The sequence below is a fragment of the Miniopterus schreibersii genome (genome assembly GCF_964146895.1).
Source record: "Miniopterus schreibersii genome assembly, chromosome: 20".
Classification (NCBI taxonomy): Eukaryota; Metazoa; Chordata; class Mammalia; order Chiroptera; family Miniopteridae; genus Miniopterus; species Miniopterus schreibersii.
The window spans coordinates 15,999,596-16,011,294 of NC_138122.1; the positions used below are offsets into that span (position 1 = coordinate 15,999,596).

The following is an 11,699-nucleotide window of genomic DNA, read 5'->3' on the forward strand; positions in this document are numbered from 1 at the left end:
GATTTGCCTCGCGGGCCTTCCAAGCCTCAGTGACCTCAACCATAAGGTCCATATGGGGGCCTGAAGGGCAGAAACGACCCCACGTCTCCCACAAGCTTGCCACCCCACGATCCACGGGCTACTTGTGGAAGGGTGGAGCTCCGAGAAGAGGCGTGGCACGGGCGGGGTCTGAAGGACTCTACGGGGTGGGGTCAGCGGGTGATCCCTAAGCCATTGCTAAGGGGCGGAGCCAGTCCGGGCGGTGCTCAGCGGACTGGAGGAGCGGGCTGAAGCTCGGCGTTGGAGGAGGCGTGGCTGCCCCTGATAGGCCGCGCGTCTTGCAGGGCGTGGCCGTCAGGGAGCCGGACGCGGCCAGCGCTGGGCGGGTCCGAGGCGTAGCGGCGGCGTTGACTGGGATGTGCGGCGGCTCCTTTAAGCCCTGGCACCGCCCCCCCCGCCCCGCCCCGCCCCCGGCGCGGCCTGGGTCTGGCTGGCGGCCGGGTCCGGTCCGCACGGACCGCGATGGAGCTGCACATCCTAGAGCACCGGGTGCGGGTGCTGAGCCTCGCCCGCTCCGGTCTCTGGCTCTACACCCACCCACTCATCAAGCTGCTATTCCTGCCCCGCCGAAGCCGGTGCGCGCCCGGGTTCGGGGCCACAGATTAGGGTGGGCTCCACTATCGCTCCGGGACGAGGTCGGAAGATTAGAGTCGCCGCGGGGCGAGCGGGGGGCGAACGGGAGCGGGCGGGGAGGGCCCTTCCACCCCACCCCTCCGGCCGCCATCCGGCCTGGCCTTACCCTCGCCGGGACCGCCGCCTATTCCGGGCCAGTTAAGGCGCAAACAGCCTAAGGTGGGCAATGCTGAACTCCGAGTGGTATCAAATGGGGGTATTCCTTCCTGGCGACTGCGGGGAGCTTCTTCCAGACGCCTCCCATCGGGTCCGAGGGGCCGGTCTAGGCGACTCCGGGTCCGACGCCCCGGGTCAGCCTCTCCGACCTCCCGGAATGGAGAGGCGGGGGGCTCCTGCGGAGGCGGGAGGCGCGAGGCGGGAAACTGCTCGCGATTCCGGGGGTGGGGCCCACGCCCCGCTGGGAGAAAATTGAGGCTTGAGGGGGCAGGGAGGGGTCTTTACGGGCGGATGGAGCGAAGCCTACCCTCCTCCTCCCAGCCCAGGCTGAAGATGTCCCCTACCCCCAACCAGGTGCAAGTTCTTCAGCCTGACGGAGACTCCCGAGGATTACACGCTCATGGTGGACGAGGAGGGCTTCAAAGGTGCGGCCGGGCTGGGGAGGGACGGCGCGGATCTCACTAGGTGCTGGGTCCAGTGACCCAGGAGCAGAGGCCGTGAAGGCAGATGGATCTGGGTTCAACTTGGACGCCACCACTCACTGGCTGTGTGCCCTTGAGCAAGTCATTTCCCCTCTCTGAGCTTTGTTTCCTCTTACATAAAATGGGTATAGTTATGATTCTGACTAATAGGGTCCCAGGAGGGCTTTATAAACAGGCTGCGTGTGAAGGGCACTTAGCAGCCTCAGACTGGCAGCAGGGCCTCAGTTAGGCTTGCTGGCAAGAATCAGGGGTTCCTGTGGCTTTTATATCCCTCTGGCCATTATTTCCCCCTGGACTTCTCTCCCTGGTGCTGTTCAACCCCTCCCTGGCTGTCTGGGAACTCCAGGAGTCTGAGGGTTGGGGAAGGAATGCAGGAGCAGGCAGCCAGCCTAGGCCAGCGTCCTGGGGGCCGGCGGGGGCAGGGTGGGGGGCAGGGACCTCTTAGCTATGCTTGGGCAATTAGTAGCCGTTCTGGCCTCAGCCCCTGGTCTGGACTGGATGCCAGCCTGGCCCTTCCCTGGCCTCTGGAGCTGACATCTGGCTCCTACTCCTGCCAGCCTGACCTATCCTCCCAGGCCTGGAGTCTCAGTCCAGCCAAATGGAGACCCATCTCCCACTGCGCTGCTTCAGGCCTTATTTTCCCTGTTTGTACTGCAGGAAAGTTTGGGTCTGTTAAGGAGGAAAGGCATCCCCCAGCCAACCTGGTCTAATGACGCCCCCTCGTGGCGCCAGGCGGTATAACACCTCTGTTAACCCGCAGAACACTCACGAGGTACACACTGTCATCCCATTTTACAGATGAGGAAACTGAGACTCAGAGAAGTTAAATCATTTGCACTAGGTCAACAGCAAGTAAATGGTGAAGCTGGGATTTGAATCCAGGTCTGGCTAAATCTGGAGCTCCAATCTTAACTGGAAAGTTTCGGTCCCTGGCAGGCTAGCACCTGAAGCACATCTCAGTCCTTGCATACATGCAGGTGTCAGTAGCAGAACTTGGGAGAGAGAGATAGCCCCAGTCTCTAGACCTTGTCTTACCTTGGTAGAGCCCTTCAAGGCACAGACAGGGAAAATGAGGGGCAGGGGTCAGCCCTGCAGTCCCTGACTGGTCGTGCGCCCTCTGCCTCCAGAGCTGCCCCCATCTGAGTTCCTGCAAGTGGCTGAGGCCACATGGCTGGTGATGAATGTGTCATCCCACAGCGGTGCAGCAGTGCAAGCTGCTGGGGTCACTAAGATTGCCCGCTCAGTTATTGCGCCACTGGCAGAGCACCATGTGTCTGTGCTGATGCTGTCCACTTACCAGACGGACTTCATCCTGGTGAGTTTCACACAGGTGCTGATGTAGGGAAGGGTGGGTATGGCTGCCTGGGGACCCATGTGATATGCCATCTTCCTGTGGCCCAGGTGCGGGAACAGGACCTGTCCGTGGTGATTCACACACTGGCCCAGGAGTTCGACATTTACCGAGAGGTGGGCGGGGAGCCCGTACCTGTTGCCAGGGATGATTCCAGCAATGGCTTTCCCCGTGCTCAGCATGGTGAGGGTGCCCATTGACACCCAGACCTGGGCGGGGGGCTCCTCTTCCCACTGAGGCCCTGCGCTTGTGCAGGTGTGTCTGTGAGTGTGGGGAGACTAGTTGACACTGACCACCTCACCAGATAGGGAGATGAGAGTGGGGAAACCAAAGCTGATGCCTGTAGAACGGGATGCTCCACCCAGCCCAGGCCCCTCCCTAGTCGGCCACCAGGGGGCGCCCCAGCCCATGGTCCTTTTTTCCACAATCTCCACCTCCTGGTTCCCTCCTAACAGGGCCCAACACCACGGTGCATCCCATCCAGAGCCCGCAGAACCGCTTCTGTGTCCTCACACTGGACCCTGAGACATTGCCAGCCATCGCCACCACCCTCATCGATGTCCTCTTTTACTCTCACAGGTGGGCCTCGTCTGCATTTAGCCTTTGTCACGTCACCATTCCCTATGCTCTCTCCTCCCACCTTCCTCCCATCCCTTGGTTCTGTAACTCTGTGCCCTGTTCTGTGTCTTGGGTTCCTGGCAGCCTGCGATGCCCATGAGCCCTTCACTGATGTTGGGGGAAGGCCCCAGTGCTATAGTTGGAGCCCTCTTCTGTAGTGTGGGCAGAGCCAAGCTGGAGCCATGCCCTGTTCAGGCCCTCTGGCCCTGGGGTCCTTTGGAACAGGGAGGGTTCATCGCCCTCCCCAGCCCCCACCCAGCACCATCAGAAGATCAGGGTCCTAGGACAGGGAAGGAAAGTGGCCCAGAGACAGGAGGGCCTGCCTAGGGATCTCGAGGCTGACTGGGAGGAGATGGAGTGGGCTGGGTACCCAGCAGAGTACCTGAGCCTCCTGTCCCTCACCAGTGTCCCCAAAGAGGCAGCCCCTGGCGATCCTGGACCCAGCTCCATCACGTTCTTTGCCTTCTCCCTCATTGAGGGCTACATCTCCATCGTCATGGATGCAGAGACGCAGAAAAAGTATGTGACCCTTGACCGAGGGTGAGCCACAGACCCTAAGCCGGCCCAGGGAGGAAAGAGGTGGAGCATCAGACTCTGAAGTCACCAGGCCCACCTGTCTTCCCAGGTTCCCCAGTGACCTCCTGCTGACCAGCTCCTCAGGAGAGCTGTGGAGGATGGTGCGCATTGGAGGACAGCCCCTGGGTTTTGGTGAGGACTGTTTCCTTGTGTTGGGGGCTTGGGAAGGGCTTGTGGGGTGACCAGGGTGATCCATATGAACCCGTCCTCAACCCTCAGATGAATGTGGGATCGTGGCCCAGATCGCGGGTCCCCTGGCTGCAGCTGACATCTCTGCCTATTACATCAGCACCTTCAACTTTGACCACGCCCTGGTGAGCACCACGGGTTGGGGTAGGGGCTCCCGAAGGGATACTAAGGCCCAGAAAAATGGAGGGACAAGAGGTAGTCCCAGTGAGCCAGGAAGTTGGGACAGCCCTGACCCCTTCCTCCCCCAACCTGCCCACAGGTGCCCGAGGACGGCATCGGCAGCGTTATTGAAGTCCTCCAGCGACGGCAGGAGGGCTTGGGCTCCTGAGGCCAGAGGGGAGCAGCAGCCTCTGTGCCCTTCCCTCACCCCAGGCTTCCAGAGACTTCTCTAAGCTATTTCCTCAAGCTCTGGGATGAGCCCACTTCCCTCTCCTTTCTCCCTCATTCATGCAGGGGGACCCCTCCTTCTGCTCTCTGTATGTAAGCTGCGTGCAGGCACCGGCTCTCACGTGGACACGTGTGTCTGCCCACACGGGAACACGGTGCTCTGGGCTTCCACAGGGACGCCCTCAATCCGTCACTCCCCGCCCAGCCTCGGCTTTGCACATTCCCTGCCTGAGGCTCGAGCCATCCCCCCTCTCAGCACCCAGGCCAGCTGCTCCCTGGACAGGGCCCTAATCTCCGTTCTGCCTCTGGTTGGGCTGCCTTCCCTGATCAGGGGAGCTCTGACAGTGCCTCCCCCTCACGGGGCCTCCGAGAAAAGTATTTTTACATCTCTCCTCTTTTTTTTTAATCAATTTGTTAATAAAGGGCTTATAGTGACCAGGCTGGGCTGTGGTCTTTGGGTGTTGTCTGAGCCTCAGCCACAGCCGCTGTGCTGCTCTTCGGGCCCACTGCCTGAGGCCCTGGTCTCCTCGTGTAGCTGGCGTGGGGCTGGGCTCGCCTTGCCTCACTCAGTTCTCACCTCAAGAGTGGTAGATGCACCATCGCCATTGGAGCTGAGGAATTGGAGCTTTGAGAGGTGAAGTAATTTAGCCATTTACGTGATTCCTATCCAGGGCTGCCTGGCTCTGAAGTCTGGGTTCTTCTTTATTCCTTGCTGCTCCCAGGGTAGCCCAGAAGGTTCTGAACATGGGTAGAAACTCCCAGACCCTCGTGCCTGCGTGTTCCCTGCTTGCCCTGCCACCATGGGTATGGCTGACCTGTTGGGAAACCTCAAGGAGGGCCCAGGAGCACCTTTTTTCCAGGCCGCTGCCTGCTTTCTTTTGGACCATGCCTGAGTCTGGCTGTCCCTCATAGGAGTCCCTGCTGGCCAAGAGATCAGTCAGTTCCTGCCACCAGGGCTCTCCTGGCGTAGTGGTGGGAGGGGGTCAGCCAGCGTGGGAATTTGGGAGTCCATACGCTGGTCTTCCCCTCGCCAGGGGGACAGGACAGGGGCCTGGAGGCTACCTGGAGCCCACTCTGCTCTTGATGGCGACATGCCTGGGCCAGAAGCTCAGTCAGCACATCTGGGTCCAAGTTTCCTGTCATGGAGGAGCCACCTCCCCCCTGTGTGAGGCTGGGATTCCACTGTGGCCTGACGGGGCCCCACAGATGCAGCAGGGAGGTTATCAGGTGCCTTCAGCCCAGGCCCGCCCGCGCTCAGGAAGGGAAGAAGGGTGTGACTTCGTCGTACTCAGAGCTTGTGGTGGCTCCCCAGAAAAGTCAGAACGGGGGCCAGGCCTCTGGCAGTGCGCCCGCCCTGGCCCTGGGAACCTGGGGGCCTACAGATCAGAGGAGCTGAGAGCACATCCTGGCCTGGTGAGTGAGCATTCGGGGACCCTGGGCCAGCCATTTACCCTTGGCCTCAGTTTCCCCATGTGCATGGAGGCCTAAGAGTCAGTTCCTTCAGGACCCTATGCCCTTTTGCCCTGGGTAGGGGGCATTTCTTTACAGTTTGTCTTTCGTCGGGGGGGGGTCCCAGTTCTCCCTGTAGTGCCTGTCATGGACCCTGCCTGGCTGCAGTGATGTCCTGGGCTGAGGTGGGGGTTTTAGAACCAGAATTACTGCAGCTGCTTGACCTGCAGCTAGAGAGTTCCTAGCCCCACATTCAGCTCTAGACGTTTGTCCATCTGTCTGTCTCTCTTTGAGTCCCTGCTTGATTTCAGTGTTTCTGCCATCCTGGCTTTCCAATTGCCTCAGGCCTCGCTCAGTCCCTCAAACCCAGCATCAGTTAGTTCTTGGGTCTGCCCACAGGACTAGCCTGGGTGAGGAGGTCACGGGCATGCCCGGTGGGCTGGTCTGACTCAGACCCAGGCCCGGGGGTTAGCATACCCACGTGTGTCCCTTCATGTGTGTGTGTCTGGCTGGAGGGATTTTAGCTCCCAGGGTATCCTTGCAGGTCACTGGGCCAGCTCTCGACCTTCAGTGAGTTACAGGAAGGGAGATCTGCTCTGGGAGTGCCAGGGAGACTGAGACCCCTTGGGGTCAGGCATACAGGCTTGGGAGGTACCGGGGGACACTCAGCTGAGAAGGGCACTTTCCAGGGATATGACCCTGGGCCTCACCCCCTGCTGATGCCTGGATGTTGTCAGACAGGCCGTGAGCTGTCCCAGGCTGAGGTGGGGGCTCATGGAACCACATCCTTGTCTCACCCAGGCCCTGGGAAGGTTTTAGGGCAAAGAAGTCAGCCTGGCCAGCCCAGGCCTGGGGGCAGGCTCATCGTGGGTCATTCATGACCGGGGTTGGGGCGCTTGATGCCATGTAGCCCGCCTCCTTGTCGTCCCAGCCCTGGGAGCCCCAGTCCACCTGTCCGCATCCGCGCAGCCACTCCCGCTGTGAGGGTCAGGGCCCCAGACTATGGAGCCTGAGTGCTTGTCGTCATAAGGCTGGCAGCCCGGGCCTGGGAGGATCCTGCCCACTGTCCCTCGGAGTGGGAAGGTGCTCTCAGCCCTCCAACCGCCAGCTCAGTTTCTGGCGTCTGCAGGGAGGATGTGGACCTGGGTGGGGGGCTCTTGGGTGGGTGGGGACGGGCGATGCGGAAACCTCAGGCAGAGAGAGTCAGCTGCTCATTTCCACCTTTCTGATTTTCATGCCCGTACAGAGGAAGCGAACTCTTAAATCCTCCTTGAAGATATTTAAGCAGAAATTCAGGGTTTAAAGTCCTCACTCCCCACCCTGGCCAGCGGCTCAGCTGGTCGAGCGTCTTCCCATGCACTGAAATGTTGCTGGTTCGATTCCCGGTCAGGGCACATGCCCGGGTTTCGGGTTGATCCCCGGTAAGGGGTGTGCAGGAGGCAGCTGATCGATGCTCTGCTCTCACATCAATGTTTCTCTTTCTCCCTCCTTTCTCTCTCTCTCTCAAAAAAATAATAAAATCAATAATTTTTTTTTTTTTTTTTTTAAAAAGGGCCTCACTCCACCCGGGCCAGGCAGGACAGTGTGGTCCCATGCTTGCCAAGTTGCTCCAAAACTGTATTCTTGGTCCTACGTGGAGGGCAGAATAAGCTGCACACCTTCTTAATGTCCAGCCAGGTTCCAGGATTCCACTGGGTGGGAAGGGACCAAGCAGGAGCCGGGAGGGAGAGCCCAGTCTGCAGCTAGCTGGCTGAGCATGGGGCCCCTGCTTCCCCCATCCCTTTGTGGGGGAGCAAGAGGGGTACTCCATTAATTCATGTATCCAACACATGCTCTTTATCCCCCTTAACACAGGGGGGAAAGAAGAACAGAGAGGTGAAGTGACTTGCCTGAGGTCACATAGCTGGGCATGGCAGAACCGGAATTCAAAAAGGAGCCTGGGGAGGTTCCCTGGGGGAAGGGATACTTTAGCTGAACCCTGAGGGATGAGATGATTTTGCAAGATCCCTCGCAATCCCAGCTGTCTGCGTTGGTGGCTGGATGTCTGCTGCTGGTGGCAACGAGTGCGTGGGCAGGCACGCGAGGCCTGGCCCTGGCTCCTCCCTGACCCTGGGCCCGACCAGATGGGTGTGTTGGGCAATGGCTGTGATTTGTGTCTCACTTTCCCAGGCCAGCCCTGCTGCTGAGGTTCTAGAGCCAGGGCTGTCTCAAATGCCCAGAGCCTCTTTCTCAGGAAGATGGTCATGGCCAAGTGGATGCGTGAGCTGCACGGGTGTTCATGTGCAGGGCTACATTTGCAGTCAGTACAGGCCTTCATGTGCATCTGTATAGATAAGTCTTTCTGCAGAAGGTGTGCATATATCCATTTACACATGTGTCTAAGTGTCAGTGCATCCTGGAATGTGCCTGTGTCTCTGCTGGAGGTGTGCAGGGCTATGGCTGTACATGCATCCGATTGTGTATGAGCATCAGTTGTGTGCCTGGCTCCATCTCTGCATGTGTCCTGTGTGTGTGCAGCTGGAGTGTGCACCTGTGCCTGTGTGTACATGTGAGCATGCGTGGTACACATTTCTGTGTCTGCTCTTGACTGTGGCTGGGGAAGTTTGCTTTATGCCCATGTGTATGAGCACGTGCATCTGCATTTTTTGTGTTTTCATGTTCACGTACGTGCCCATGTGTACCCTACTGTCCCCTTTCCTTCCCTGGATCCATACCCGCTCAGGCCTTCCTGCCTCTCCCTGATCCCTGAAGGCCTAGCTCCCTGCGGTCACCAGGGCAGTGGTGGGCTGTGCTGGCCCCTGCCTCCCATCCAACCCCACTCCACCTTCCACCCGCGCCCCCCCCACCTCATCCTCACCCTCCCTGGTCTCCCTCCTACCTTTGCGCCCACTCCTTCTCTGTCCGCAGCCCAAAGCAAGCCTCGCCCTGCTTTCTGCCCCTCAGCCTGGGCCCTCCATGGTGACACCCTCACTTCCCAGGGCCCTAATTCAGCCCATGGTTGTCCTCACCTGTGTTGCTGCTGGTCTCCCTGCCTGGGTCTCCCTCTCATCTGGCTGCACAAGCACATTACCCCCAGCACAACCCTGGCATGTCCCCTCAACCTGATCACCAGCCTTCGGCAGCTCCCTCCCCAGGAAGTCTGCCTTTGCGACCTCCCAGCCTGCACCAGCTCTCCTGGCTGGCCTGCCTCTCAGTGCCTTGTCCTGGACTTGCTCTCTCCCCAAGCCAGGAATCTACCCTCCCGGCAGCTGCATACCCCGGCCTTTAAGTTGATGTATTTTCCAGGTCAACAAACAAGAGCCCTGGAACAGGCGGTAACCCCGCCGTACCACAGGAGGGGCCGTGGGAGGCCCTTTGGCTCTCCTGCGCCTTTATAGCCAACTGCTTTCCAGCCCCTTGGTTTTCCTGGGGTTGCAGTGTTTTTAAGCTCTACCTTTAAAAAAGGTTTTTTAATTGAGGTGAAATTCATGTAATATAAAAGTAACCATTTTAAAGTGAATAACTCGGTGGCATTTAGTGCACTCACAATGTTGTGTGATCATCACTTCTATCTAGTTCCAAAACATCTTCCTCGCCCCCAAAGGAAACCCTATACCCATGTCTATCCCTCCTCACTCCCCCATGTCTCTGGATTTCCCTACCCCCTTACATTTCATCTAAATGGAATAGTATAATACTGATTTTTGGCGTCTGGCCTATTTCGCTCAGCATAATGTTTTTAAGGTGCACCCAGGTGGTAGCATGCGTCAGTACTTCATTCCTTTTCATGGCTGAGTAATATTCCATTGTGTGGACGTACCACACTTTTTAACATTATCCATTGATGGAAATTGGGGCTCTCACCTTTTGCCTCCTTGACTGTGGAGGTGCCCAGTCAATGCCATATTGCCTCTTCTTTCTTACACACTCAATCTGGACAGGGCGCCCCAGACCCCTCACCCGTTGAATGACCGCCTGGACTGAGCAAGCTTTGATGGTCTTCTCTCCGCCTTGGAGCTGCAGGATTTGTTTCTTTTTTCAGATCAAGATAAATGCCTAGAATTTCCTTGATGTCTCCATAACAAGAGGGGGAAGAAGGCAGGTCTTTTCATCACCTGTCCCAGCTTATTTCCCCCAGGTCAGGAGTTGGCATCCCTGCAAGTGAGCCCCACCTCCGTGTCCCTGGGTCCCCTTGGGACCAGGGCTGTCATTTGTAGACAGCCCCATGGGGACCTTGGCCAGTTCCCCCATCTGTCTCCAGTTGTCTTCTCTGTTGAGCAAAGGTTTTGAGCTTTGGCTGTACTTACTGTGCCCATGCAGCTGGCACCAAGAAAAGGCTCCAGGCCCATCCCACTTCCTCCCTCCATGCCTTCCAACCCTCCTGCCCCCATTCTCAGGCTGTGGCTGGATTAAGGACCCCCCCCACACACAAGTGCCAGGAAACCAGTTCAAATAGCAAAAAAGAGTCTATCATCACATCCTGTGTAGCTGGGACATGCTGCGTCGTTGGCCTGGGCTTCAAGCAAGGACCAGAGGCTCTAGGAAATCACTCAGCTTCCCTGGCTGCCCCGGCCACGTCTCGCCTCACCCAACTGGCAGGACCCCACCCCTGCCCCTCGGCTTAGGGAAGGTAGCTTTCCACAGTGACAGACCCATGATATCCTGGCTCAGAAACCCAGACAAGTGAGGGAGGCATGTTTCCTGGGTCTGACATTAGTCCTGGGAAAGGATTCTGATCGATCCTGCTCAGGACACAGATGGTAGACCCCAGGTACTACCCAGGTCAGGCAGGGTGGTGTCCCCTCCTGTGGCCTGTGGCCAGAAATGGGCAGCTTGACAAATGGGCCTTCCAGGCCCCTCCACATGCTGGATGTTGGCATGCTGGATGACTCATCTTCCAGACCTGGATATGAAAGGCGTTCACAGTAATTTCACTCACCCGTAAGCCTTGTCTTTCCTGCCAATTTATCTCCCACACCAAGGCTGGTACCCGACACATACAGCGGGTCACTTAAATGTAGGTCGAATGAGGGACTAAAAGGCAACGTGTGATCTGTTTTTCAGAATGTAGGATTGTCCCTTCACAGGGAGCCTGGCCCCTTTCTGTGAGGCTGTCAGGCACCACTTAGGTAGAATCTGTGAAGTGAGTTATTTAAAGGAAGCAGGAGAAATGCCTGAGCTCTTTCTTTTTCAGTTTGTTTTCCAGGAAAATGAGGACATCTGCAGTGAGTGAAAGAATAGATTTTTGAGCTGGCTTTAGAAAAATTATCATAAAGGGAAAAGTCAGCGTCTTTGACATCGAGGCTTCCCCAAAAAGAGATCATGTGCTTTGGTGGGTTGTGAGTGATATGATTCTGATTTCCTTGGGAAGAATCAACCAGAGAGAGCGTGGCACAGGCTCCGAGAGAACCTGCTCCTGCCTGGCAGCAAGGTGGGCCTGCACTCCTAGGGGCCTGGCTGTAGGGGTACTAGGTATGGGATGGGGACATGTCGGGGTCCTGCACCCCGAAGGCCACAGATGACCTCCTGCAGATGACTACACCCATATGGCCATGCACTTGTCCATTCACTAAGGGTTTAGTGAGCACTTACTACATGTGGGACTTGTGTGCTCGAGAGAGGGGCGATGGGGAGTCACCATACAGTGCACACCCTTGGAATTTACAGTCTGGCTGAGGAGACAACCCCATAATTGTAAAAATGTACAACTCTGAAGTGCTACAAAGAGTGGTACCATGATACTCTGGGAGGGTCAGGGGAGCAGGGGCAGGAACCAGCCTGGGGTGGAGGAAGATCAGGGAGGGCTTCCCTGAAGCTTGGACTGGACCTTGGTGTCCAGG

General features: G+C 57.7%; 1 protein-coding gene across 4 annotated transcripts; it reads left to right on the top strand.

Moving 5' to 3' along the window:
- Positions 1-353: 353 nt before the first annotated feature.
- On the top strand, positions 354-4,871 carry CASTOR1 (cytosolic arginine sensor for mTORC1 subunit 1). 4 transcript variants are annotated; one of them, XM_081123309.1, is made up of 9 exons: positions 354-614; positions 1,183-1,253; positions 2,438-2,625; positions 2,712-2,844; positions 3,117-3,240; positions 3,685-3,798; positions 3,905-3,987; positions 4,075-4,169; positions 4,304-4,871. In XM_081123309.1, the coding sequence occupies exons 1-9, from the start codon at positions 502-504 to the stop codon at positions 4,370-4,372; spliced, it is 990 nt and encodes a 329-aa protein (XP_080979435.1). In that variant the 5' UTR covers positions 354-501; the 3' UTR covers positions 4,373-4,871. The 4 variants fall into 4 exon arrangements, with proteins under 4 accessions (XP_080979435.1, XP_080979436.1, XP_080979434.1 ...); XM_081123310.1 differs by having other exon boundaries at positions 372-831; XM_081123308.1 differs by having other exon boundaries at positions 381-646.
- Positions 4,872-11,699: the final 6,828 nt, after the last annotated feature.

Excerpts from the sequence above, each read along its gene's own strand:
- CASTOR1 (XM_081123308.1), top strand. The coding sequence starts at position 396 with ATGTGCGGCGGCTCCTTTAAGCCCTGGCACCGCCCCCCCCGCCCCGCC. Across the intron at positions 1,254-2,437 it reads GGACGAGGAGGGCTTCAAAG|AGCTGCCCCCATCTGAGTTC; the intron begins GTGCGGCCGGGC and ends CTCTGCCTCCAG. Across the intron at positions 2,626-2,711 it reads ACCAGACGGACTTCATCCTG|GTGCGGGAACAGGACCTGTC; the intron begins GTGAGTTTCACA and ends CCTGTGGCCCAG.